Raw genomic sequence first — 26,117 nt, forward strand, 5'->3', positions numbered from 1 at the left:
TATTTCACAGTGAATTGTGGTTGTAACATAAAACAAAACTTAGTTACTATATCAGCATTTTACTGCATATCATAATATGAAGCTATAGCTGTGTAACCCTCAATCATTGGCTAAAGGTTCCCCACTCCCCTCCCCTCCTTTTTTCCTTTTTCATCTACAGTTTTGCAAAACTAAATGTAAATACTGTATGTGCAAATATAAAGGAAAACATAACAAAATGTTATAACCTATGATCATTTCCATCAAAAACCTGAACATTAAGTATAAAATATGTGTGATGAGATCAGACAAAACCTGGCAAGATGGAATACTGTAATTGTAATCATCCTGTGATTGATGGCCAATGTAAACAAGCTTGGTCTCCCTCTGTAACATGAAGTACTCATTCATTACCGTAAGTACCCAAATGTGTAACACACTTATGTTTTATATTGATAAGTGTCAATACTGTATTTACTAGTAATTACCAGGTACAATACTACTATTATTCACAGAAATAATTTTTCTTTTCTGCTTCACTGATGTTTCCTTCCATTGTGGTAAGAGCAGATATTGTTTGTAAACCCGATAATAAACCTGGAGACTTTCCAGAAGATATATTAGAGAAAAAAATAGCTTTTGTGTGTGCAATTGTCAGAATTTTGTCATCAAGTTACACCAGGGACATTTTTTTAGTTAAGTGTAGAAAATGAGAGAGACTAGAAAAGGAAAACAATCAGAAGATAAATGATTAAAAGAGAAAATAAACGAGGAAGAAGGAATGAGGAGATATACAGTATACAAAAGAAAATTTACTCAGGAAGATAGGAAAGGAGGAAGGAAAATGGGAAAGACAGTCACAGTAAGTTTAACTGAAAGAGGAAAAAAAGTTGTAATAAGAATTATATATACAGTGGTCCCTCAGTTAATGAATGCCTCGGTTCACGAAATTTCGGTTAACGAACTGCCTCCCATAAGATTCTTAAATTCGGTTAACGAATTTCTTACGAACCGACCTCAACATGTTTTCGCTTGCACTGGCCGGTCAACCAGCTTTAGTATTAGTCCGCCAATACATTAATCGGTTCTAGGGCTTAAATTCCTTACTTTTTTAGTCATTTTAACAATTATTGAACATAATTGAAGGTAAAGAAACTAGTTTCTGGCATGCCATCCAGCCTGTTAACACACCAGACAGGCGTTAGCCTCTCTCTGTTTTCAGTGGAGGTAACATCTTGCTTGAGACTTTCTTCAACTAAATGCTTTTTTCTGTTTCCAAGCAAATTATTGGTCATTTTGAAATATATTTTACATATTGACAATATATAATGCAGTGCAGTGTTGATTTAAAGAAAATAATCTTGAAATACACCAAGAGAACTAAAATTTTATGGGTGAAATGGTGCCATGGGGTGACTTCTCTTCCACCCCAATGCCTTCTCTTCTTCCTTCTCCTCCACCTCCCACTTCAAATGCACATCATCAGCATCATCCAGGAGCCTTCTACATACACACCTCAAAGTAAGTGAACTTTTCTACCATTTTTGTTGAATTTAGGCAATTTTCGGTGAGCTGGAACCAATTACCCAAAAACCCATTGAAACAATGGTGTCGGTTAACGAACAACCTGCTGGAACAGATTGTGTTCGTTAACCGAGGGACCACTGTATAAGGGGAGAAGAACGGGACTTGAATAGTGTTCAGTAAAGTACTGTAATTCCCAAATTGTACTGTAATTTGCCTTTGGCTCCTGACCTCAACCACTTTCCATGATGGCATTGTACAGTTGTGGAAATGTGTTCCTTTCCCCCTTGTGGTAACCTGAGTTACCAAACGGCCAACCTATATGACCTATAGGAAACCTATCCACCAATCACATCCGTCAACCAATACCGATTCATTCATAAATAGTGATGCTACTACTACAGTACTGCGACGTTGCCATTTGTAGACACGGGTTACCACGGGGTGTACGAACACATTATCGCACCTGTACCACCAGTAAACGAGCTTTTGCTCATGGTTCATAAACCTTGAGCTTAGAAGGATAATGAAACAATGGTACAGTATATCAGAGCAAGAGAAAATTTTAATATAAGAACTGTATAGAACACCATTTAAGGGCACAAAATATATTTAATCAATATAGAAAACTGGTCCAGTGATAATTATATAATTTCTTAGAAATTACATGAAGTACAGACACTCAAGATATTAAACTGAAAATGCTATATTTTCACTGGAATAATTTCATCATGTATGTCACTGATGCATAAAAGTCCCATAACTAATTGTAGAAGGTAAAATTTATATGCCCAGTGTTCCTTTAACTCGTAACAATGATAGCAAACTCCAAAATCTTGCACAGATCACCTCTACACTAAATTCTTGCAACTGATGTAGCCTTAAACTATATAATATACCACTAAGTGCTGTTGGTTTGAACCTGTGACGCATGAGATGGGAGGTATGGGAAGCAAATCAGTTGGGCCTGATCATCATAATGAGGGTGGAGAGGTAGGTGTAGTATCCCTGCCACTTGCGCCACTCCAGCAGATGGTCTACTTGAGTATTTTCTGGCATGTCTGAGGGAGGGTACAGGCCAGTGGGGTTGCTATAGAAACAAAAGTTGTACCACCACCCACCACCTCCAGACCACTCTGAGCAGCTTCCACCTATAACCAAAGTTGACAGACATTAACATTGATATCAAATTAAACGTTTAAAAAATCCTGTTCTTTTAATCCAATCTTCGGTGTTGTTTAAGAACATGGTCGTAAGTACTCCAGAGTTATAAAAGTATGTAAAAAAGTTTGATTTAAATTTTCACAGAAAGAATAACTATATTTTAAAGAATATAAATTAGTATGAAAAGGGGATATACAGGTTTATGCATGTACTCGTGAGATGATAAATAACCAAGTAAAATTAGACAGTGAACCATTCAGCTGGCATCGGATGATAATAATTTGACTCCTAAATGTTGCAATTTCCAAAAATTTCATAAAAACAATGTTAACATGACGTAAACTGAATAGTAGTGACCTTTAATGATGTGTTTTGTCGCATAAAACTCGGCTAAGCATTCACCAATTTTGCAATATGACAGTACAGTACAGATAAAGATTCCCAATGGTTTGTGTGTTATATTTTCCATTGAACTGGTGATGCAAGAAGGTAGCTTAATGACTCGGTTGAGGTCGAGACAAAATTTGGGTCATCAATATTTTACCATAAGAGGCACAATCTCTTATCCTATAAAGGGAAGATATGTACAGGAATGTGTACATCTTGAAAATACTCACTCACTGATGATTACCCACCTGAGGCGCCGTCATTATCCATGTCGTAGGTGCTGAAGTCCATGCCATTGTGGTACTCCATCGCGTCGCCCCCTGTGCTCGACTCATTGTACCCGCCTACATTCAGCTCATACCCCCGGACACCAAATCTGGCAGGGCCCACACTGTCAAGAAGAAGGACACTCTTAGTGCAATAATTTATGTGTCAGTACTGATTACACTGCCATACACTTACTCATTATATTATATGCTGGGCCATATTGTCATTCAGTACACTGCTTGGCATAAATGACTTTTTTATACATTCTAATGGATTATAATAGATTTCACCCAAACTTAGTTATGAAACACATCCTTGTCTTTTGCAAATTTGTGGAAAAAGATTTTCCAAATACATGTTGATCATATTTTCAACCTCAGAAATGTTGATAGCACTTCTATTGAGGTATTTCTCTGGTATTTGTAGGATGCTGGGTCAGTTTTATTTTAATAGATTTTAAATTGCTGTAACTTTAACCAGATGACATGCAAATTGATGATTAGACTCTATGAGATGCTGGAGAAAAAATATTAGTTATGCCTCAGAACTTAAAGACAGACTATCTGCATTTGTGTTGTACAGTACAGTAAATAAGCAAATATGACGTGTGCCCATACTAGGCACTTTGCGATTTTTGTATTTCCCATACAGGTACAGTAGTGACATTCACCATTTTCCTTCTTCCATCTTGAGAGCTCTATTTATCTTCACCCAGGCCTAGTGTTGTAAGAAATTAATGGTCTAACTGAACATGATTATCTCTGTTAATGAATCCTCTGGCAATGAAGCTCCTTTATAATGAAGTTTGGAAAAATATAAAAGTTATAAATTTAAGTACGTACTGTATTACGATTCAAAGGAAAAATTTTTTGCGTGCATTGTGAACATAACCAAATCAACAGAAATCAACCATTCAGTGACTCAATTGATAGCTCTATCCTCCTACTCACCACTATATGAACCTCCATTTTGATAACTAATTTATCTTGTTTTTTTGCAATTACTGTATAAAGTTATTTCATTACCCCTATTATGTCATCCAAACCACAGGGGACACCAACCAATGAGGCGCTGCAGTAACTGGGGAAAAGGAGCCGGTAATCTGGCATGTACTGCTTATAGTGTGTGAGTAGAGAGTATATTTTCTGAAGTTGTACCTGTAGTGTATTATGATCCATCACATGATAAAACTGAACCTGTATGTTGAGATCTGTAGGATTTAGGTAATTTTGAGGCTGGGTTGTCAATGCTGAGTTATATATTGCATGGTTTTTTAATCACACGTGCACAATGGGATGGGACGGGGACGTTATTACCAGTCTCTTTTCTCTATTAACTAATGGTATCATCATGGATGGCACAGTTGACATATCAGGAAATAATCAGATGAATGTTTCTTCAAAAAAAAATATAAACCTGGTGACAAATGCATAGTGGGGTGGAATGGCCCCAACTGTCAAGTGCTAGTGGGGTGGAATGGGCCCCAACTGTCAAGTGCTAGTGGGATGGAATGGGCCACTGTCAGTGCTAGTGGGGTGGAATGGGCCCCAACTGTCAGAAGTGCTAGTGGGGTGGAATGGCCCCAACTGTCAAGTGTGCTAGTGGGGTGGAATGGGTGCAGTGAGTGGGGTGGAATGGGCCCCCACTGTCCAAGTGCTAGTGGGGTGGAATGGGCTAACTGTCAAAGTGCTGAGTGGGGTGGAATGGGCCCAACTGCCAGTGCTAGTGGGGTGGAATGGGCCCCAACTGCCAGTGCTGTGAGTGGGGTGGAAGGGCCCCAACTGTCAGTGCTAGTGGGGTGGAATGGGCCCCAACTGCCAGTGCTAGTAGGGTGGAATGGGCCTAATGCAGTGCCAGTGGGGTGGAATGGGCCCCAACTATCAGTACTAGTGGGTGGAATGGGCCCCAACATCAGTACTAGTGGGTGGAATACCCAATATCAGTACTAGTGGGGTGGAATGGGCCCCAACTGTCAGTGCTAGTGGGGTGGAATGGGCCCCAACTATCAGTACTAGTGGGTGGAATGGGCCCCAACTATCAGTACTAGTGGGGTGGAATGGGCCCAACTGTCAGTGCTGAATTGGTGAATGGCCTCAACTATCAGTATAGTGGGTGGAATGGGCCAACTATCAGTACTAGTGGGGTGGAATGGGCCCCAACTCAGTACTAGTGGGGTGGAATGGGTCCCAACTATCAGTACTAGTGGGATGGAATGGGCCCCCCAACTCTTAATTGAATGGCATGGCCCCCAAACATGGCGTCTGGTCCTATACCAGACACAGCAAAGCGTGGATGTCTGATGTGGGTCCAAGTTAGTTTTTCATTATATATATATATATATGCTATATATATATATATATATATATATATATATATATATATATATATATATATATATATATATATATATATATATATATATATATATATATATATATATATATATATATATATATATATATATATATATATATTATTTTACTGTCAGTGTACAGTGTATCTTATTGTGAATGCCAGTACTGTATTTTTTATTATGCTGTGAAAAAGTTTATTGTTGACCAAAAAATAATAAACAGGGAGTAGGACGTGCAGGGACAAGTATCAAGACCATTTGTCTCCTCTTGGGATATAGATACAGTGTACCGTACTGTGTCAAGTTGAGAGTAGACTAGACATAAGAAGGTAAGGTGGGGATGTCAGAAGTGGTTATTATCACTGGATGAAGTTGATAAGCAAACATTTGAAGCGAAGAAATTGTATTTACCATTTTATTACTGATTTGTTTTGTAATTAATAACATAGTCGTGATATAATAATTACAGCACAAGTGTTATCGGTGTTGAGGCTATGCTAGCTTGGCTACAAATGCTGCGTCGTTTATCTATGCTGCACGGAGTGTGGACCACAGGCCTTGATACAATAAGGTTCAAAGTGTAGACAGAAATATAAAATGGATATAAGGGTAACTGAACACATGGGGTAAAACGTTGCACAAGCGCTAGAAACACTCATAACAATTTCAGCAGCAATCAAGCGCCATGCGGTAATTATTTTGTAATCATAATTTGTTCCCAGATGCTCACTGAACCACAAAGACTCGGCAAATATTTTATTCTTTCTGTTGGTTGTGATGGCGTCCTGATGATAAATGAAAAATTATCTTTTTTATATAACACGTGCTTTCCATGAATAATTAACGTAAAAATACAGTATTGAGGACTATAATAGTTACTGTACTGTATAGGCACAAACACCACCAAGACTTTAACGAAGAAAAATAACCAGGCACAGTATAGTCAGACAGGCGAAACCCAACGCATGAGAAGTACTTACTGTATTGAAAACCTCTTTTTTTTTGTATGTGTACTTCGTTTAGAAAACCATATAAGATACTCCACATTTCACTTTATTACCTTAATATTAAAAATCATTTCTACAGTCTAAGGCTAGTACAAGATTTACACAGTTTCTATCATTTAGTGAAAATATATAGAATATTTTTCTTTTCATTACGCATAGGTGATTACTTCTGTACATGTTGAGAAGAATGGTTGTTAAGAGACAGACAGTAGACTCGTGAAGGCTTTTAATTCTCTCGATACGGTTATATCCTAGCAAATAAATACAGTACTGCTGTTCAATATGTCGGCGTGTACAGTGCGAGGCCGTGAATAAACACTGGAAATACTGTATCAGTGCTGTATGATTTTTTAAGTAATTCAATTTTTTTTTAAACATTAGGAATAGACTGAATCACTTGTTTCACATTTCCTTCGTCAATATGGTTCTCGTGTCGAGTACATTAGTTACACCTTAAATTCCCAACAATCTGACTAAACCATTTAAATACTGTATACTGAAAATTTCTGAGCGATAAAGTTTAGGTTAATAGCTGTTACAATGTTCAAAACTCACCTGAAGAAGTCATAAAGGGATGTGGCTTCCTCGTCCTCCCAGGTCATGTCTACACGCAGGTTGTACGGGTTGCCCTTCGTCAGTCGATAAAGCGTCTCCAACCCTGTATCATGAAAAGTGAAAGAGGGTCCCATAGGCATGACTGCCCTGTGTCATACTTGAGATATTAATGATTACCTAATAGCAGAAGACGCGTTATAAGTTCTAATTTGGGTGATTTATATTTTGAATTGGTGCACAGCAGTGAGTAAAGGTGCCACTTACCAATCCAGTATTCTTTGTCAGGGTTGCCGAAGCCCTTAGCGTAGGTTCCCCATTCGCGTCTGAAATCGAGCTGTGTGGGTTGACGCTGCCTTCGTAACATCACCGTCCAGCCCCCACCGTCCACTTCCTGGTCACACCATACCCTCTGCAAAAATTACAGCGCATGAAAATTTTACCATGGCGGAAACAGGAAGGTTTATTTTTGTTCTAAATTTATCGTGTCAGTATATATAGTATATACTACGTAATTTATTATTTTCATGGTTTTGGATATCGCAAAATGTCATAGTCATCCTCACTCTTAATATACTCGTTCATTGCAGTTTTTCCTGACTAACTCTGTGATGTTATTTTTAAATACTTTTTTAGATTAATGTCCACGTGTAAAGTGTCGTGCAGTCCTTCCTACACAATACTCCACAGTATACTCGCATCCTCCACCGCTCTTTTTTCCTCCCTTTCAACTTAGTGTCCTCAGTCTGCCTCATCTCCTTTCTTTCCTCTCACATTATGAACATCGTTTTCGTCAGATGTAGCAGAGCTTGTGACACACCTTGGCATAGTGTTTGTACTAGTCAAACAGTTCATTATTGCACACTCATGCTTCACTCCTGGATGACTCAGGTTAGCTACAGTCTACACCTGTCAACACATTCCACCACCACTTTATACAGTATACCTCACCCTTCCCTATAAAGCCACCAGTCAGAGCTATCAGACAGATAAACTCCAGCATCCACACCTCCGTCACTGGAAATACTCCACACAAAATGTACCTATTGTTAGTTCGCTAATTAATAATCGTCATGGGAAGGGTGAAATATTAGCGAAATCCCCCAATTTAATAAAATAAAAATAAAAGAAAAAATAGAAGGACAGCAGGAGAGGTACAGTGAGAATGGGAGAGTAACGGCCGAGAGAATGGAGAGAGAGAGGGATAGTGAAGAGAGCAGGAGGAACAGTGAGAGTGAACGAGGAGGGAAGGCGGGAGTTACTATGAGAGTAAGAAGGTTAGGCAAGGTGATAGTGACCTGGGGTTCCATTTCAAGTGATGGACGAATCTTGGTGACACCAGACTTCGTAGATCCTGCCAGCTGAGCCTCCCTACAGTCACGGGGCAGCACCTCCGCCTGTGAGTGATGATAACAATAACAAAATTATTCATAGTATTAATGATATTACTAACAATAATATACGTGATAAAAACGGTGCTACTATAGCATGCGGCCTACTGAGGTGGAGTTGGTCTACCGGGATATTTACACTACAGCTCGGTAGACCGCATCCTACAGTATAGTAGTACAACACAAACAATCGGTAATAATAGTAATAATAACTATAGATAACCGTAATAGCATTTGTATAATAATCACTGTATTTCAACGCAACTCACCAGTGGCTTTAGCGTGCAATTAATATACTAGTATTTAAGATGCTTTCTCAGACTAAAGCATTTTGTGATCTTAAACCTAATTTATAAATTTTTTTCCTGACTAACAACCGCAACGTGTGCAGTTTTACTATGGTCTGTTCATCTGCTGTTAAAGATAATGTATTCATAAAAGCGCTAGATGTAAACATTATAAAACTGGGTAGTTTTATCTTAGTGAAATCTAGTTTATTTTTTCTCTCGGCACTCGAAACATCTAAATCCATCTGCATTAATTGTCATGTTATTTAATTTTTTTCAAAGATTAAGGTTTTATTTTACCTCTGAGCTGTGACCTGTTCTCGCTATTTCCGGCGTATTGATGAAGTTGGAAGTATTGGTCAGGTCTGGCCCGTTCGATTTGTCGCATGAATGTTTAACTGAACTAGTCAAAGGGCAGAACACCAGTAGGTTGAGGTCGGAGCTGAAGGTCAAAGATCAAAACCTTAACTCCTTGTGTACGGGGTCACCTCTGAGCTGAATAAAATCGTTTGACATTAAGCAAATGGAATTAAATGTGGCGCCCCCGTAGTAAAAGAGTTAGTGGAGATAGTTCAAGCAGAACATAGCTTTTACATAGATCCAGATATTTGATGGGATTTTAGCATTTAAAGGGACAGAGTTGATACCCGGGACATTTTTTTTTCAGCCACCTTAATAATGTAATGTTTAGATGTTTACAATAACCTGTGACAATTTTCGTAAATTGGCGGAAACAAATTTGGAAAGTGTGTGTTTCTTGAGAGGCACTGTACTGTATTTTGATCAGTATTGATATTCTTTGCATAAGTCCTAACATCAGCCTTTAAACATAATTTAGTATTTCTGTAACTAAGATAATTGACAAAATATCGCTTTGGATGCCATTTTTGTGAATTTCAATAGATTAGAGTGAAAATTTATATGAAGTATCCCTTTAAACCCTACCGCAGAGAAGCTGAATTTGGGATTCGAACCTTAAAGTAGTTTCACTCAGGAATCCAATAGCAAAGCCTTTTAATTTTAAGTTAAATTTATCAGTTTGGAATGTTTTATGGGGTAAGTTGCTGTTTAGTTCAAATTATCAAAATTTGAAAGAATTTTGTTCAGTCTATATTACTTACCTCGGTTGTGGTTGAAGGAGTGGTAGTAGGTGTAGTAGTAGGTGTGGTTGGTCTGGGTGTCTCTGTGGTAGGAGGGAGTGTGGTCTGCACGTTGATGCTGGGTTCAGGTTCCTTGTGGTTTTCGCTGTGTAGGGCGCTGGTGATGTTTCCTAACTGAGACTGGATCAGTTCCATCTGGTTGCGGGTGAGGAAGAACACCTTCTTCAGCATAGTGGTGCTCTCATCTGTCTTGGAGCTAAATTCTTCCTGAAGGCGGTCCGTTAGGCTCTCCGTAGAGTTCTGGACTTGTTGCCGAAGATGATCGAGTGAAGTGTGCAACTCCTCCCTCAATTTACCCACTTGTTCGTCCAGGGCTCTGGTAAGGTCAGCCCCTAGACGTCGCAGCTCTGCCATAGCCAGGTTGTGACGGATGGTGGCGCCACTAGAGCGGCTCAAAGGGCTGGTGTGCCCTTCGCTCACCTCCCCTAGACTATCCTCTTCCTCCTGTGCATTGTTGCCGCTGCTTGGAGCATCTCTCTGCATTCTGTCCAGTTTATTGTTCATGTAATGCTTAAGCGAGTCAAAATGACGACTGAGGTCATTTCTCATAGTGTTCAACTCCACCCGTAAGTTGTCACTCAGGGCTGGAACATAACGATTAAATTCACTGGCAACAGCTTCTCCTATGATGTAAGCCGTGTCATGACTCTGTGACTGAGATTCTTCATAGTTGTGGGCAGGGAACTCTGCTGGTATTACCTCTCCCGTCACGAGGACGGCGGTGTGAGCCAGCAGGAGCAGAGCGAGGGGCGTTTCGACGCTCATAGTGGAGACGCGACACTGACGGGCAGCTCCACAACTGGGACCCAGTCAACCCCGTCGCCCCCGGCCCGGCCAGACTCCACCAACCTCGCTCCGTGGCCTTGGAGGGACTTTGATAATGGACCTCGCCTCAATACAGTACAGGTATATATAATTTATCGTTAATGTGGGAAACTCAGATATGAGAGGAAATATAGTGTTTTTTTTGTAATTTTATGGCCGTTTTAGGAGAAGAGATAATAGGCACATTACGAGTGCCGTAAAGAGTCAATCCGCCTCGTCAGTTCAAGAATCCGTGTGCTTCCTAGAAAAGAGTGGTGGATGTGTTACTGGCATTCCCTCCTGGCCAGCTTGTCTCGGCCTGCTGTTGTTACAGACAGTGGTGCAATACCGACCATCCTCACACTTGATCACTTAAGTGTGTTTCATCTCAAGGACCCAACCATTGGTTACAGTTCTTGACCTATGTAGTCTCTAACAAGGTAATTTTCCCTAACCATAACTTGACAGTCATTGACCATATTGAATCCAAAACTACATATTATCTTTCGAGTTTTTTTTCGTAATTCTTGTTTAGTCTTTATAGTGTACAAACTTCAACATTACTTTGTTTCTAACCTCAACAACCCTTGACCTTAAAAAGACTTTAACGTTATCTTACCCCTAAAAGGATATAATCCTTGACCTTGGACAGATTATGAGTGGTAGGGGTTGGATGTAAACGGGGATGCCTAGAATGGACAATAGGTCCGCTGCAGTTTCCTGGAGTCGGTGCAGCGAAGAATGACGAAAATGATTCAGGGACTTAGAAACCTTCCATATCAAGATAGATTAAAGAAACTAAACGTGCATTCCATAGAAAGACGAAGAGTGCCGGGAGATATGATAGAAGTATTTAAGTGGGTGAAAGGAATCAATAAAGGAGATATAGATAAAGTTCTTATAATATCCGAGCAGGATAGGACTCGTAGCAACGGATTTAAGTTGGATAAGTTTAAGTTTAGGAGGGAGATAGGAAGGAACTGGTTCATAAATAGGGTGGTGGACGAGTGGAACAAGTTTAGCAACTCTGTAGTAAGTGCGGGAACGCTGGAAAGTTTTAAAAGGAGGCTTGATAGATTCATGGATGATAGAGAGTGGTAGTAACTCTAGACAAGCTGCCATGCACAGGCCAACCCGCCTATTGCAGACTCTTTATTTTCTTATGGTCTTACACGGTCTTTTGCCTCACAACTTTCACCCTTATGATTTTGAACCAGTAATTTTCTCTGAATATGAAGTTCTTTAGATTTAACATTTGACGTCATTATATTTAATTAGTTCTATGTTTAGTTCTTGGTCTTACAACACTAAGCAGCTTAATCTTGGCACACCCTCAGCTCTCACACAGTTGTCTTTAAAGTGGATTACCCTACAAACTTCAAATAGGCTAATTATCAGTCTGGTACACCATTATTTGTTCAGTCTTCGGGCCAGACCTCCACCTTGCGGAGTCACCAAACGTTCGGTCTATCACAAACATCTCATTACCTTACAAACATTCTCAACCCAGCAACACTTGATCCCTGGGACAGTCCTTGGCCTCGCGTGCCAAACCAAAATTACACTCAGTCACACAAGTGCAGATTAGCTAGTCACTGAAGATAACAATAGATTTATTTAGCAATTGCCTCAGGATGGACGCCCCATCCTCAAGGTCTCGTGTGCATGGCTGGCGAATTGAGTGTAAAGGAATGTACATCTTCACCAGGGTGACCAGATTTTTCACTCGGAGAAGTGCTAATTTCACACACCAAAAAAGTCTAGATTTGTTGAAAAAGTGCAGTATTTTACACGTGGAATCATTTATTTTAATTCGTATTGTATTTAATGAATTCTCCAGTTATTTTTCTTTATTTTATCACCTCGGAGGCTTTCAATAAAAAGTATTTAATTAATGGGGAGCTATTAAACAGGGAGGTACTACCACCTGGGAAGATATTGGAAGCATAATGTGTTGTCTAATGGTAGACCCTGCTGCCATATGGCATCACATAAATTGTGACCAAGTCCCAGGTTGCTGACCTGACTTTCTGCCTCATTTACACACAAAATTGCAGGGTCTCAATAGTTTCTCTTACTTTGACAACACAACATACGTATATTGTTTCTCACTATTGATATTTTTTTTTAATTTTTGTTTTTATTTATGGTCCTTTAAATTATTATTATTATTATTATTATTATTATTATTATTATTATTATTATTATTATTATTATTATTATTATTATTATTATTATTATTATTATTATTATTATTATTATAATAATATATTAGATTTTCGCCCCCCAGGCTTTGATGTGGGCCATTAAACATGACCTGTGCCCGGATGGGCTAATGCCCTTAAAAAAAAAAGAAGGGTATTGTACTGTACAACTACCCACACCGCTCATTCTCTACCCAGCCCCACCCCAACACCCACCAACATCCTACCACTCGCAATGCAGGCTATGACAGTGGAATCGAATCAAGAAAATACAAAAAAATAATACCAATTGCCTTACGATTATGCCAAAAAGGTGCTAAAATAACTCGAAATACTTGATTTAATGCTAAATTATCTGAAAACCCCAAAAATTGCTTAATTTAACTCTAAAATGTTAATTGTTCTTCACCCAAGCACTGCCGGTACCCCACCCTCCCCTGGCAACACGACGCTGAACTGTTATGCGAAATAACAAAGCATAATGTTCAGTGGGTGGCCGTCACGATAACGTTCGGTAAGTTACTCCTATTTAACAGAAGTGTAATTTACGTGGGGGAGTGTCTGTTAACAAAATATCATATATTATTAAGTAATAAGTGTAGCTTTGAATGAAATACATAAGTTTCATATAACGAGGTTCCAATATTACGTTTGACCTTGTTTACAGTTCAAAGCTTGAGTTCAAAGCTTGAGGGTGTTGGCGCAGGGAATATTTTGTTCGTGGACATGTGTGCAAGTGTTATGGAAAGGATATCTTAAGCTTATCTCCACTCTCCCATCAGTTGTAAGTACAGTATTTTCACATTTACATTCCTAAATAGCCTAATGCAGTGATCTGTTCAGTTATATTCGTGTGTTTCATTAGCTTATTAATTAAGAAACTTAAATTAGTCCCGCTTGAGGTTAGGTTGTGTTTGTGTGTTATCGGTGGATTAATTTATGATTTAATTGAAGATTATTATTTATATGTGTTATTGAATCTACTTGTTCGTGCTTACTTTAGAGGATTAATTATCAGTATTAATAGTTATTATTTTGGTTTATTAGACCATATTATTAGTTTTTCCTCTCCTTGTTGAACAGTTTTGTCATTGTACTGGCGTATTTCTAATTACCGACTAATGACAATATATACATTTCGTCGTAAAGTTTTGGAACCGTTGTATTTATCTGTCACCCCCCCCTCCCTCCACAGCCTATTCGCACACTGACTTACAATTAATACACACACAGGATATTTATATTATACGCTGGGTTGAGGTTTAAACAAGAAATACAGTATATCACATTATTTATACAATTATATTTTATATGTGGTGCAGTAATTTTGCAATATTATGTGTACGAGAATATTAGTATTATTTTCGGGCCTGCCAATTATTGCATAATTTTTTTTAACCGGTTTGCGTCTCGCGGTACATACAGGAATACAAAAGTTTAAAATATTGTTTTAAGTGCCCTATAAAAATAAAAACTCGATTCGTATTTAAAAAGTTGATGAACTGGTGAATTTCATCGAGTGAGTCTATTGTCCCACAGAAGAAGAAAAAACACGTGCGTGACGTCACAACCTAGGTAGTAAATATACATATGACGTCACACATTGTGTTCTTACTCCGTAGAAATAAACTACTATGAAAAACAAACGACTGAAAAATATAGATATCAGCTGTTGTTGTATGATTACACTGATTGATAGCACAGGGATATAGTGCCATTTTTCCTCCCATGACCAGTGTTTGGCTAAGTGGTATTGTTGCCATCCATGACGTCAGTTTGTGGGTAGGCATTATTGGCACTCATAGGCGTGGTAGTGCTGTTACCACATACATGACAACTCAACTCGTCATACAATTGTAGACGGGTCAACCTGAAGCTGAGTTTTGGTGGTCACAAGGTCAGTGTTGTTAGACATGTGATGTCGACATTAATCAGATATTTACCTGATGTCTTATTTAGAAGGACGGGGGATCACGGGGAAATTAACAAAATGCCTAGATTAAACTTATCATGATTTTTAATAAAGGTAGGTTAGGTTAATTCATGCCATCTTCCAAAATTAATCAGTGTACCGAAGAATTAGTATACTGTACAGCATATAATAATATAGCCAGTGTGAGCCGCTTTAAGTTAATGTTAGAAAATAAGTTTATCTCGGTTCGCTTTGTTTCTCCTTAAATATGTTCAGTGGTCACTCAATAAACTACAGAATATTGTCACCGTTAATGATCTAGCGTCCCTTTAATTATCTGGTGTGTAGAAGTGTGAGGTTCCTGTAGTCTAAATTTAACATAGAAATGAAACTCCTCATAATGTAGAAATTGTATTATTTATTCTTGTATGCAATGTCAGTAAGGTATTCTGTGACCTGCTATGACCCATTCATAGGTGCTAGGGTTAGAGACCGTAATGGGTATTGTTAAATCGTTCTACAGGTATACAGCCAAGATTTCAGGATATTGTATGATCTGTTAATTAAACTGCACATGAAAGAAATGCTCATAATGATAAAGAAGACGACGGAGAGTAATTATAGTTCGATCATAATATATAGTTGACAGGTTTTGTTCAGGAGTTGGAACAGCAAATTACTGTACTGGAGATAAAACTTGACTATAAGGGGCAGTAGTGGACGCTGGCGGGAGGACAGGGGAGAGAGAGACGGGTAAGATCAGAGGCACCGTGGGGAGGGAGAGCCAATAATGATAGACACCTTTTGTTGCCCGCGGGGACACTCAGGTGACTCCCGGAAGGTGAGGTGTGTGGGCGGCACCTCGGGTTGCGTGTAGTTCGCCCTGGTCACACATTATAACATTGGTGCATCGTCATTAAATTGGGCGTCTTTTATATTTCCCTTCACTCTTGAAAGGACCAGTTTCTAGTAATGTTATCTCAGACATATAGTTAGTTTCATGTAATCGAGAATATCTACTATAGTGCAAACTGTGAGGTGTCTCAAGAGGTACAAAGCTTCACTTACCAGCCCGTCAGTCACGCCATCTTGTCCATGATTTGTGTAGAGGACTCTGGTCATTGCTCCTGTCAGCTATTTACCGTGCAAGACATGATGTGCTATAGATACTTAGATCATCAAGGTTAGACAATAGTCAAAGGTAAATGGAAAGAGATATGAGTGTAAGGATGGCATAGCTCGGAGGCACAGCCGGTGTAGCTGTGGATCTTTGTGGAAAACCCAGAGAGTAGTATGGGAGAAGGGGGGGGGGGGACAGGCTGCTTGTGCTCTCTCACTTAATCCAACTTTACTTTTAGGCAACTAGCTGACCACTTCTAGTTTATCTACATGACCGCTTTATACCAAAAAGAGGATTTTCTTAATGTTTTGAAATTGGAATAGGAAAAAAAAAATAACTTTTAGTCGCCATACGAGACATTTATGTATGTTTGCGTCTAATTGGGTCTTTGTAAGTGGGCAGTAGAAAACTCATCGTGACTGGTCGGTCCTCCCCCGGCAGCCTACCAAGCTGCTGATGCTCCGCCCAGGATAACACCTTATATAATTGTGGGTGTTGATGATTTAGTCACGGTCAGGCTGGCGAGTTTATTTGTCTCCCGTATCTTGACCTTGTCTTTGTTATAACATGGCCTTGTTCCCAACTGTGCTCTGTCCGTACTGGAACATTTTTCTTTACTCTAAATTCCGTACCCTTATCCTCTAAATTCTTTACCCTTATCCTGTCAGTCACTTACCTATACCCTGTCAATGCCCTGTATATATCCTGTCAATGCCCTATATATACCCTGTCAATGCTCTGCCCATGCTCTCTCAATGCCTTACCTATGGTCTGTCAAGTGACTTACCTTTACCCTGTCCCTACCTATACCCAACCCAGACCTTGCCTCTACTCACTACACCTCACCTCTCTACCTTGTACCTCTTCCAACCTTGACCATGTCCTTGAGTCACTGGTCCCCCCTCCCCTCTCCTCCCCACAGACTCTTCACACTCACGAGGGGTCAAAGGCCATGTTAACCCTTATTATCTCCACGCAAAGATCAGGATTATACCACTGCTATTGTAGGGATATACGTGCGTGTGTGTGTGGGTGTGTGGACGTTTCGTTTTCTCACATCTCCCGACTTGTTTCTGTCAATGGTTTTAAATTGGCTAAATTTAGATTTAGGCGTAAGATATGAAAACACTATTTTGGGAATAGAGTTGTGGATGAGTGGAACAAGTTACCAAACATCATCATTAACTCGAACACATTGGGATGTTTTAAAATATATGTTGGACGGATATATGAGCGATAGGGATTGGGTGTAAACTGGAGTGCCTATAGTATGGGCCTATAGTTCAACTGTAGTTTCCTCCATTGTTGTGTTCTTAAATTACCACTTGGGCCTTACCCTGGTGCTGCAGGTTCTATTTGATGTATATTTAAAAGTTAACCCATTGAAGGTTACCATCGGCTCTTCAACGTGTTATCAAAAACGAGTGTTGTTAATACACAAACGATAATGTGTGTTAATTGGCCCTAAAGGAAGAATCAATAATTTCTCTTGATCGTTTCCCAGACCAAAGTTTTACACTGTTACCTGTTGAAGTTAGAGGTAGTTTTATCAAAGCTGTCTTAAAACAACTCATCTGCCTGCAAGGTGTGAAGACCTATAGTGCGGGAATCCCTTGTACAGTGCGTACATTGGCACATCTTGCAGTAGTGTCCCACGCCTCCAGTGCGCTTCCTCGCAGTCACCCTCAGGCTAACCTGCCCAGGGTCAACTAGAGCTTTGTCCGCTCCTCAGGGCATAGCTGACGGCTTCGCAATCAGCATCCCTCTGACATTACTTATTTATTTTTTGCCTTTTCGCACTACAGTGGCGCAACGTAAGTACAATATTTACTCGGAGTTCTTTCTTTGTGTAATTTCACAGCGGTCTTACTGGCGACTATTGTGGGGAGAACCTGACATCACCAGATCACGCTTAGGTGCTCGTCTCCTGTAATTAGCTGGTGCAGGAGCTGAAGATTACCCCAGCCCGCTTGAAAGATGCCCCCCTCCTTCTCCACGATATCGAACCTCGCCATCGTGGGAACATGACCCGGCCAGATATACCAAACCTACCCTAGGTCACCCTGGCGTACTGTGCTGGGAAATTCGTCACACTTACCTCTGTGGCTCAGGTCATTATTATCATAATAATTTATAGCCCCCCCTCCCGAAAAAACCATGAAATATAATTCATGCATTGAAATTTGATTAACTAGTGTGCAGCAGTCTAGCGGCAGGTAACACGGAGCTGTAGGGCGCCGTACCTACAGAGTTCTATCTCTCATAATTTTGTATCGTTGTTGTACTGTGGTGTATTAATAACCATGCTAAGCGCTCAAAAACCTTTATTGTTGAAGAGCAGAAATAACATACAACAGGGCGCGTTGCCGGACATACAGTAGCTGCAGTCTCACAACATGTCCTTAACCGTTGACGTTTGCCTCCAGTGGTAATTAATTTGTAGAAGTTACGCAAGACTACTGTCCTCAGCCTTTTTCCCAACAAAGAAACTAACCGACCCACGTAAGAGGTACACGAGACGCTACTCCCCTATACTGAGGTTGACGTGGGTACAGGTCCACAGCCAGTGTTAATAGTGATGTGGATTTGATTCCTATTTTCTGTAGCTCAAACTCAGATTACCATAGTGTGGTGGGTCGTACTGTGTGGCATGAGGGTGGACGTCGTGCGAGGCTTCTCTTGTTATCCTTTCAGTTCTTATTTTGTTTATTGATTTATTATATTTATTATATGAATATTTTATTTCTTTGTTATTTTTGTCAAGGGTTTTTCTCACATTTGATTACACCGTGACAGTGACGGGGGTAAACCCTGACATAGTTAATGATAAATAAGCAACACCGAATTAAGTGTTAAAAAATACCTATATAAAGAATAATCAAGCAATAATCATCTTACCTGCTGTTACCACCAAGCAACCTGGCGCCGGTAATTTTCACCGATCACACACTATAAAAATATCGTCCCCTAGAAAACTTTTGATGGCGTAATTGGTGACCTTCCCTCATTAATACACAACCAATATTTTTGTTTCTAATACAAAAATCATATGTTGATTTTTTTTTTTGTGATTAATTGTGAGGAAGGATGTCCATTGTAGACTGGCGATCATTACTCCATATCATACAACAAAGGCACCAGATTGAGATGACGTCACTAATATGTAAACATTCTGACCCAGGAGGGAGACGTATCCAACACGCACTTGCTCATGTCCTTATCATACAATATTGCCTTTTGTTATAAGTTTCTTCTGCGATACACATATCACCTGCCTGAATATTATCTTTATGTATACAGTTAGTAAAAGTTACCATTATACGAATCATTTTATCAGTATAACGAATTAAACAATAAAGTTAATTATTATATAGTTGTCAGGAGATAGTTAAGGACGTGTGGCATCAGAGTTAACACACCCGTATGTGATAATCCTCCTGGTATGAGAGTGGTATTTAGGTCAGCTTTCTCTATTGATACACCAGGTAATGTGGTGTTGTGGTATGGATCTTGTGCTGTGAAGAAAAATCCACTAGTATAGATGAATCATATTTTTTAGTCTTTTTTTATAAGTTGATTGTAATTTGATTAGATCGTGAAGATGGAAACAAACTCTTTACAGTTTTTGGGAATATTCATAATTAAATCGTCTTCTTGGTTACCATTGCATGTCCACGTTGTTTCTGTTCATGCTCAACCTACGTGACTTTTTTGACGATGTTTAATGAATAAAAGTCTGCAGGGGCGGATCCAGGGGGCTCTTGGAGGTCCGGCACCCCCTTTTCATCATAAAATCCCAATACTTTTAATCAGTGCAGTATTGTACTCAGGCGTTTATGTATAGTAAGAAGTAATTGCTATTGACATCAGAATATCTCCTAATATCAAATGCACATGGCTTCAAAATGCTCATGATATTGGTCAGATTAAAACCAAAAAATCTATGGGGGCTTAAATTCAGAACGTCCCCCCCCCCAGAAAAAAATCCAGCTGGGTGTGCTTGCCATGTTCCCCCACCCAAAACGTCTTGGAGCCCCTTTTGATATTCCTGGATCCGCCCCTGGTCTGGGTCTGTTCAATCTATATAATTTAAGAGGGACGAGTGACCGGAAGAGGCGAGGCCGAGGTCTCTGAGCCACACACTAGCACTGTCCAGACCTGAAGCGACGGTCAGAACGCTGGAGGAATGTTAGACGTTGTGGTGACGGATTAATATAAAGTTTGGTTCTTGAGCAACACTCGGGCGAGGAAGGCGGAATCCAAGTCTGCTCTCAGGATTTCGGCCAATACTCTAAAACAGTAATTCCATAATATTGTCCTGAGTACAACTTGTCCTTGAATATAATAGAGGGGGCGTTGTGTTCCCGCCACTGTCCCATCAACCCCGTCAGGTATTTTACGAGGAGCAGGAAGAAGGTACTGATTCGAATGGGGAGAAATTTTACAGTCAGTAAAAATCTTCAAGGAACATCATTAACTGGTTATAAAGGTGATCTGGTCTCGTAATTATCCATTTCCTCTTATTTCTTACAACAACTTCCCTCTCATCAACATTAAACGTCACTACTCCCATAAAAAAGTTACTAGGGAATAATGAAGAAAATGTGTACTGTGCAGAGAATGTTGAATGTGGGAAGGTGGGATGCGTCTCCGGCCAGAGGCAGTAGTTTACCTTCTTGGCCCACGCTCGGAGCACACCCAGGGTTCACACTCCCATCATTATTATCCTGCCATTCTCCTGCTCCTGGATATGAATTTCTTAGCTTCCATATTTTCATTCCTTTAATTTTATCTGGCAGCTTTTAGTGCTACCCTCATCCTTGTGTGTGTGTGTGTGTTTGTGTCACTAAACATGAGAAATACACGTTGGCATGAGGAGTACTAACGATCATATACGTCTGGATCCCCAATTAAGAATCATCCTGTCGTAATGTCATGTCTCTCTCAGTAACATTATTTTCCCACATTTTATACATTGATGGTAATTAGGTTTGGTATAAGATGTATGTTCTCAGGTTACTCTCCGGGGTCATAGCTCTTAGGGTATACTGTATTTGTCAACTCTTCTCCATGCAGTGCCGGATCATCTGCCTCAATGTCTTGCAGGTTGACTGGGGACAATTTTCTGTTGTTGACTCTACAGTACGTTGTTACTATACCTACGTGTATTATACTGTAAGTCAAAAATAAGAAAATAAAGTCGTTAGTTTCCCAGAATATTTGAATATTCCCTTAAAAGAATAAATCTAACAGTTAAAGTATTTTGTCTTAATTTTATCATAAATATTTTCCAGTATTACAACAGTTTCTATGGTTGTAGGAAATGGGAAACTATTAGGGTTAAAAAATGTAAAAGTACAACAGTCTATAATAATGTACTGTAGTGTGATATGTCTCGCTGAGAACGTTACCATTCAAACATACGTGAGATTGGCTTGGCTTAATGCTCCTGATATTATAAACATTCTTACGCCGCGTGGGGAACTTAGATCAGGATAAGTACCATCTAGAAAAAACCGATTCACAGCCAAATAATATGGAAGAAGGGCGGGACCAGAGGAGAACCAGGACCACGACACTACTTAGGTGTGAAGCGTGAGGAGGAGGGTAAGGTGTTGTTTCTCTTCTTCACGATAGTAGCAATCATCCTCAATATTCTTGTCACGTGCAAATTATAATTCATACCTTCCCTGCCACTTTTACGACACAACTCAGGGATGAGTCACGTTCAGGAATTTACTGCGAAGATTCTCTCCTAAGTGGCGGATTTCCGCTTTTTTCGGACTATTAGGATCATTCAGCAACTCTTAAATTCGAGGAGAAGACGCTTAAGGATACGATTGCATATTGCTTTTTATGTGGTGGAAATCCCCAGTCGCGTGCTGGGGTCAAGGCCAGGAGGCAGCCGTGCGTAAACGGCACTTTGTGAACAAATGTTCTTCCAAATTTACTGGACGCACACATATTACATGGGTCTCAAGGTTGTGCACCTTGTTATTCCTATTGACCATAGACCCCCGGATGTCTCTCTGTGGGTGTGTGTGTGTCTGTTCCAGCCGTACTGTAGGTCCACAACGGAAGTAGTTATAGATCTGAAACTGTACACACATATTATATGGATCCCAAGGTTGTGCATCATGTTATTGCTAGGTTAGTTAGGTTAGGTTAGGTTAGGTTAAGTTCAAAGACTGAGATGTCGCCATGGTGATTACCCATGTCAGGAAGGGCAAACTGTGAGTTAAGATCATACTAAGCCAACACGTCGGTGAGTATGTCGTGTGGTTGATACTGTGAACACGGTAAATCGAAGAAATATTAAAGAACTTTAACCAAACGAGGCTGGTAGGTACAGTGTAGAGTTACTGCCCTTGGTGTGGCGGGTGGCTCAGTGACAATTGTTATAGCCATACTGTACTTATACCTGTAGAATTCACTGTGACCGGAAGTTTATTTTAGCGTTACATGCCATTACTTGTGAGGATTAGTATATTGCTCATCCTTGTCTCATCCCTCAACTCACCAAGTAATTCACCTGTGCGTTAGGTGCGTTTGTAGCTCTATATGTGGTTCGTCTGTACTGATTTATTCACACATTGACGGCACTCACCAAGTCCTCGGGTCTCATTACTCTTACCTTGGCACCACAACATATATATCGTTTCTCACTTTTTTTTTTCATTTCTGTATTTATTTTTGGCTCATTTTTTATTCGTCCCCAGGCTCCGATGTGGACCGGTGACCTGTGCCCTTTAAAAAAAAAATAGTAATAATAATAAATAAATAAAAAAATAAAACAAAAGAAGAGAAATAGTGATTTGTGCCGCAACACTTGAAGGACTCGTAGTGGCATGAAACACGCTACCGAGTGTATATTACTGGGGGGGATTTGCCCTTACCTGTCCAAACGTGCCCTCAGCTGCCCAGCACCTGCCCTCACGTGACCCCACCTGCCCCCATCTCCCATCACCTCCCACATTTGCCAATATCTTCCCACCACGCCTTCCCTTATACCTCCCCCACACCTCCTAACACCCCCTCCCTCCAGCGGGTCCCAGGACAGTTTTAAGGAAGTTCTCTCATTGTGTAGACATGACATTTACCTTTAAAAACACATATAAGTTTAAATTGCCTTCCTATGCTGCTCTCCTCCTCTTCCCCTACTTCGTTCGTGATGTGAGTGATGGTAGTTGAATCATGTGTTGGGGCTGTAGTGTGTTGGGGGCTGTAGTGTGTTGGGGGCTGTAGTGTGTTGGGGGCTGTAGTGTGTTGGGGGCTGTAGTGTGTTGGGGGCTGTGTTGTGTGGCTGCTGTTGTGTGTTAAAGGGCTGTAGGGGCTGTGGTGTGCGTTGAAGGGTTGGTGCAGACAGGCAACAGGTCCGGGTGAAGCCAGACAATATGATGAGTCCTTTGAGCTCAGTGTTCTTGACCCCGACACACACACACACACACACACACACACACACACACACACACACACACACACACACACACACACACACACACACACACACACACACACACACTCTTCTATGACAAACTCTCTTCACTTTCAAATCTGTAAGTTTCATTTTAATCTACGTTGGAATTCACGCCACACTGCCCTCTAGGTCATAGTATTAGAAAATAAATATGTCCTTTACAGACTCTCTATCTTAAGATAATTATACATAGATGTCATTTTGAACCTAAATGAGAGTGAATTGTTATGTAAAACTGTGAATAATGTCGCTATTGTTGTGTAAGGACCACCAGCCGCCCTGACACGCACGCACGCTCTTTCCGGCACATACAGATAGTCTCAAAAATCCTAAAGTTTTTTCATATGTTTATACTTCTTTAATCTCCTTTTTTCATATTCTTCCTTCATTTTGTTTTCTCTGTTTTCTTCTTTTGTCTTCTTTTACCTTGTACCTCTTTCGCTTTCTATATGTTCTTCCCCTGTGTCTCTCTTGCCTCCCGTTCTCTTCAGCCTCCTCCATTTTTATTGGTCGTTTTCCTCTTTTTTTCTTCCCCTTTCCTTCATTCTCTTCTTTTAACCAATCTTATTCCCTTCTCCTCTCTGCCTTTTCGTACTTCTCACTTTACTTGGGTGATGAGACTGGAGGAAATACTCATTAACTTGGTAATTAAGACAATAACACAGGAGTCAGTGGTGTAAACAGGAATATTCAGCCTTGAGGTTCGGTGTATGATAGTGAAGGTACAACAACGAACGCCTCTACTCATTCATGACCCCTTTCCTACGACTCTGGGTTTGGTTGTTATTCTCGTAGTCCCACACAGCCTTGAAGTCTTTGAAGGTGATTAACTATACAGACGCAATTTAGGGATTTACTTAACGATGTATGTTTTACGTTTGTTTGTTATTCAGGTGCTAGAAATATTACGAAACTTAATTATGATACTTAGGGTGTGTGTGTGTGTGTGTGTGTGTGTGTGTGTGTGTGTGTGTGTGTGTGTGTGTGTGTGTGTGTGTGTGTGTGTGTGTGTGTGTGTGTAAGACTGGGAACATTAGAAATCATTTATTATATTTGACAATGATTACACTCCTTAGGTACACTTTGTGGAGATTACCTTATACTCCTTGGTGGTAAAATATAAATGAGAAATGTCCTGTAAAAATATATGTTCTTGTTGACAACCTTGAGGATGTGGGCAGAAAGGACATTGGCAAGGGTAAGAAGGATCCTGGAAGAGCTTTGAATTTTTATTGGCCACGGTTCACATATGAATTTTGTCACTGAACTGTAGTCCTCTAGAAGCTGCCTTGGTTTATTCTCGTTCACATACACAAAAGAGGGAGAGGGAACGGTCTTTATAATTTCTATAGTTATAATTGTCCATAGACCTAAGAATGTATTTGACACTGCTGAAATTGCGTTAAAGTTCTTTGATATTTGAGCTTAGTTTGTAAGTGTACTGAACTTAAACTTTGGTCTATCATATCAGCACATTGAAGTTTCATACCTGAATATGCAGTTGGACCAAGGTAAGAGGTAAGGCGAATGAACTCTGCTATAATTTCTGTGCGTCAAGGATGGAGCCAAGGGGTGGAGGAGGATGGGGTCGGTGGGTTGGTAGCCAGAGACGTCCTTCGTTCCGCTCGATGCTTGTCTTGAGTGTGTGTTTCTCCACGATACTTCCAGTGGATTTTGTATTATCATAATGTTTAAATTCATAGAAAAAACACAATGTAACATAGGTATAAATCCTGGGAATATTTTTAAGAAAGCAACATGCTGTTATTTTTATTTACGGGTTAATAGGTTGCAGTGAGGTATGCGCGTCAGAATTATTGACGAAGTTTCGCTGAGACAGGCCTAGTTTTCGCGAGTGGCTTATCGTGTTAAAATTTCGGAGACTTGAAATATTAAAGGTGTTGACTTTCTACAGTAAGACGAATAGAGATATGAAGAACCTTGAAAGTTTTATCTCTTAAAATTTTTAATTGTTGTTGGAATAGCGTAATTTATAACCTTGCGACGCGCTTAAAGAGTTGTTGAAGCTCTCTAACAGCATAATAAAAACAAACCATCATGATTGTCGTTTTCATGAAGTGCACAATTTCTAGTGAGAAGTACTTTGAACTTGGCCAGATCATAATAATGTTATTCACGGTGGGTGACAGTAACAAGGGGACCTGATCGGATATAAAATGTTCAGGTTGGAAGAAGTACAATATGGACTTGGTAAAACTCTGAACCTACAATAAAAAGATATGTTGGCGTGGAGGCTAAAGTAAAAAATAATCTGAATTAGTTGTTTTAAATAGAGAAAAGAGTGAAGGTATGGTGGATTTATCTTTATTTATGGTAGTTTAAAGAGTTAGGAATCTGACTCTGTGCTTGGAAAAAGTCTCTCAGGGTCATTGGTAAAAGTCAGTTCAGTCGTGAGCTGGGATTACCACTGACTCAGATCACACACTTGTTGTTGCATGAATAACCAACCAAGTGCTGTCATGAGACTCCGGGCCAACTTAGTCAGGTTGTCGTGCTGCAGTGCCACGA

The 26,117-nt window shown here is 39.9% G+C and overlaps 1 protein-coding gene and 1 long non-coding RNA gene across 4 annotated transcripts in view; one reads left to right on the forward strand and one right to left on the reverse strand.

Moving 5' to 3' along the window:
- Positions 1-2,043: 2,043 nt before the first annotated feature.
- Positions 2,044-10,873, reverse strand: LOC121853704 (angiopoietin-related protein 1-like). The gene is made up of 6 exons (XM_042348041.1): positions 10,033-10,873; positions 8,532-8,630; positions 7,501-7,645; positions 7,237-7,339; positions 3,303-3,445; positions 2,044-2,654 (listed from the first exon to the last, which is right to left on the reverse strand). The coding sequence occupies exons 1-6, from the start codon at positions 10,834-10,836 to the stop codon at positions 2,461-2,463; spliced, it is 1,488 nt and encodes a 495-aa protein (XP_042203975.1). The 5' UTR covers positions 10,837-10,873; the 3' UTR covers positions 2,044-2,460.
- A 4-nt stretch (positions 10,874-10,877) lies between these two features.
- The window catches only part of LOC121853705, a 29,611-nt gene continuing 14,371 nt past the window's right edge, over positions 10,878-26,117 (forward strand). For 2 of the 3 annotated variants that reach the window (XR_006086389.1, XR_006086387.1), the window contains exon 1: positions 10,880-10,977. This is a non-coding gene — a long non-coding RNA (uncharacterized LOC121853705). Of the gene's footprint in view, positions 10,978-26,117 lie in introns of all 3 variants that reach the window. The other variant, XR_006086388.1, reaches the window with a different exon arrangement.

The sequence above is a fragment of the Homarus americanus genome, unplaced genomic scaffold (genome assembly GCF_018991925.1).
Source record: "Homarus americanus isolate GMGI-L3 unplaced genomic scaffold, GMGI_Hamer_2.0 scaffold13041, whole genome shotgun sequence".
Taxonomy (NCBI): Eukaryota; Metazoa; Arthropoda; class Malacostraca; order Decapoda; family Nephropidae; genus Homarus; species Homarus americanus.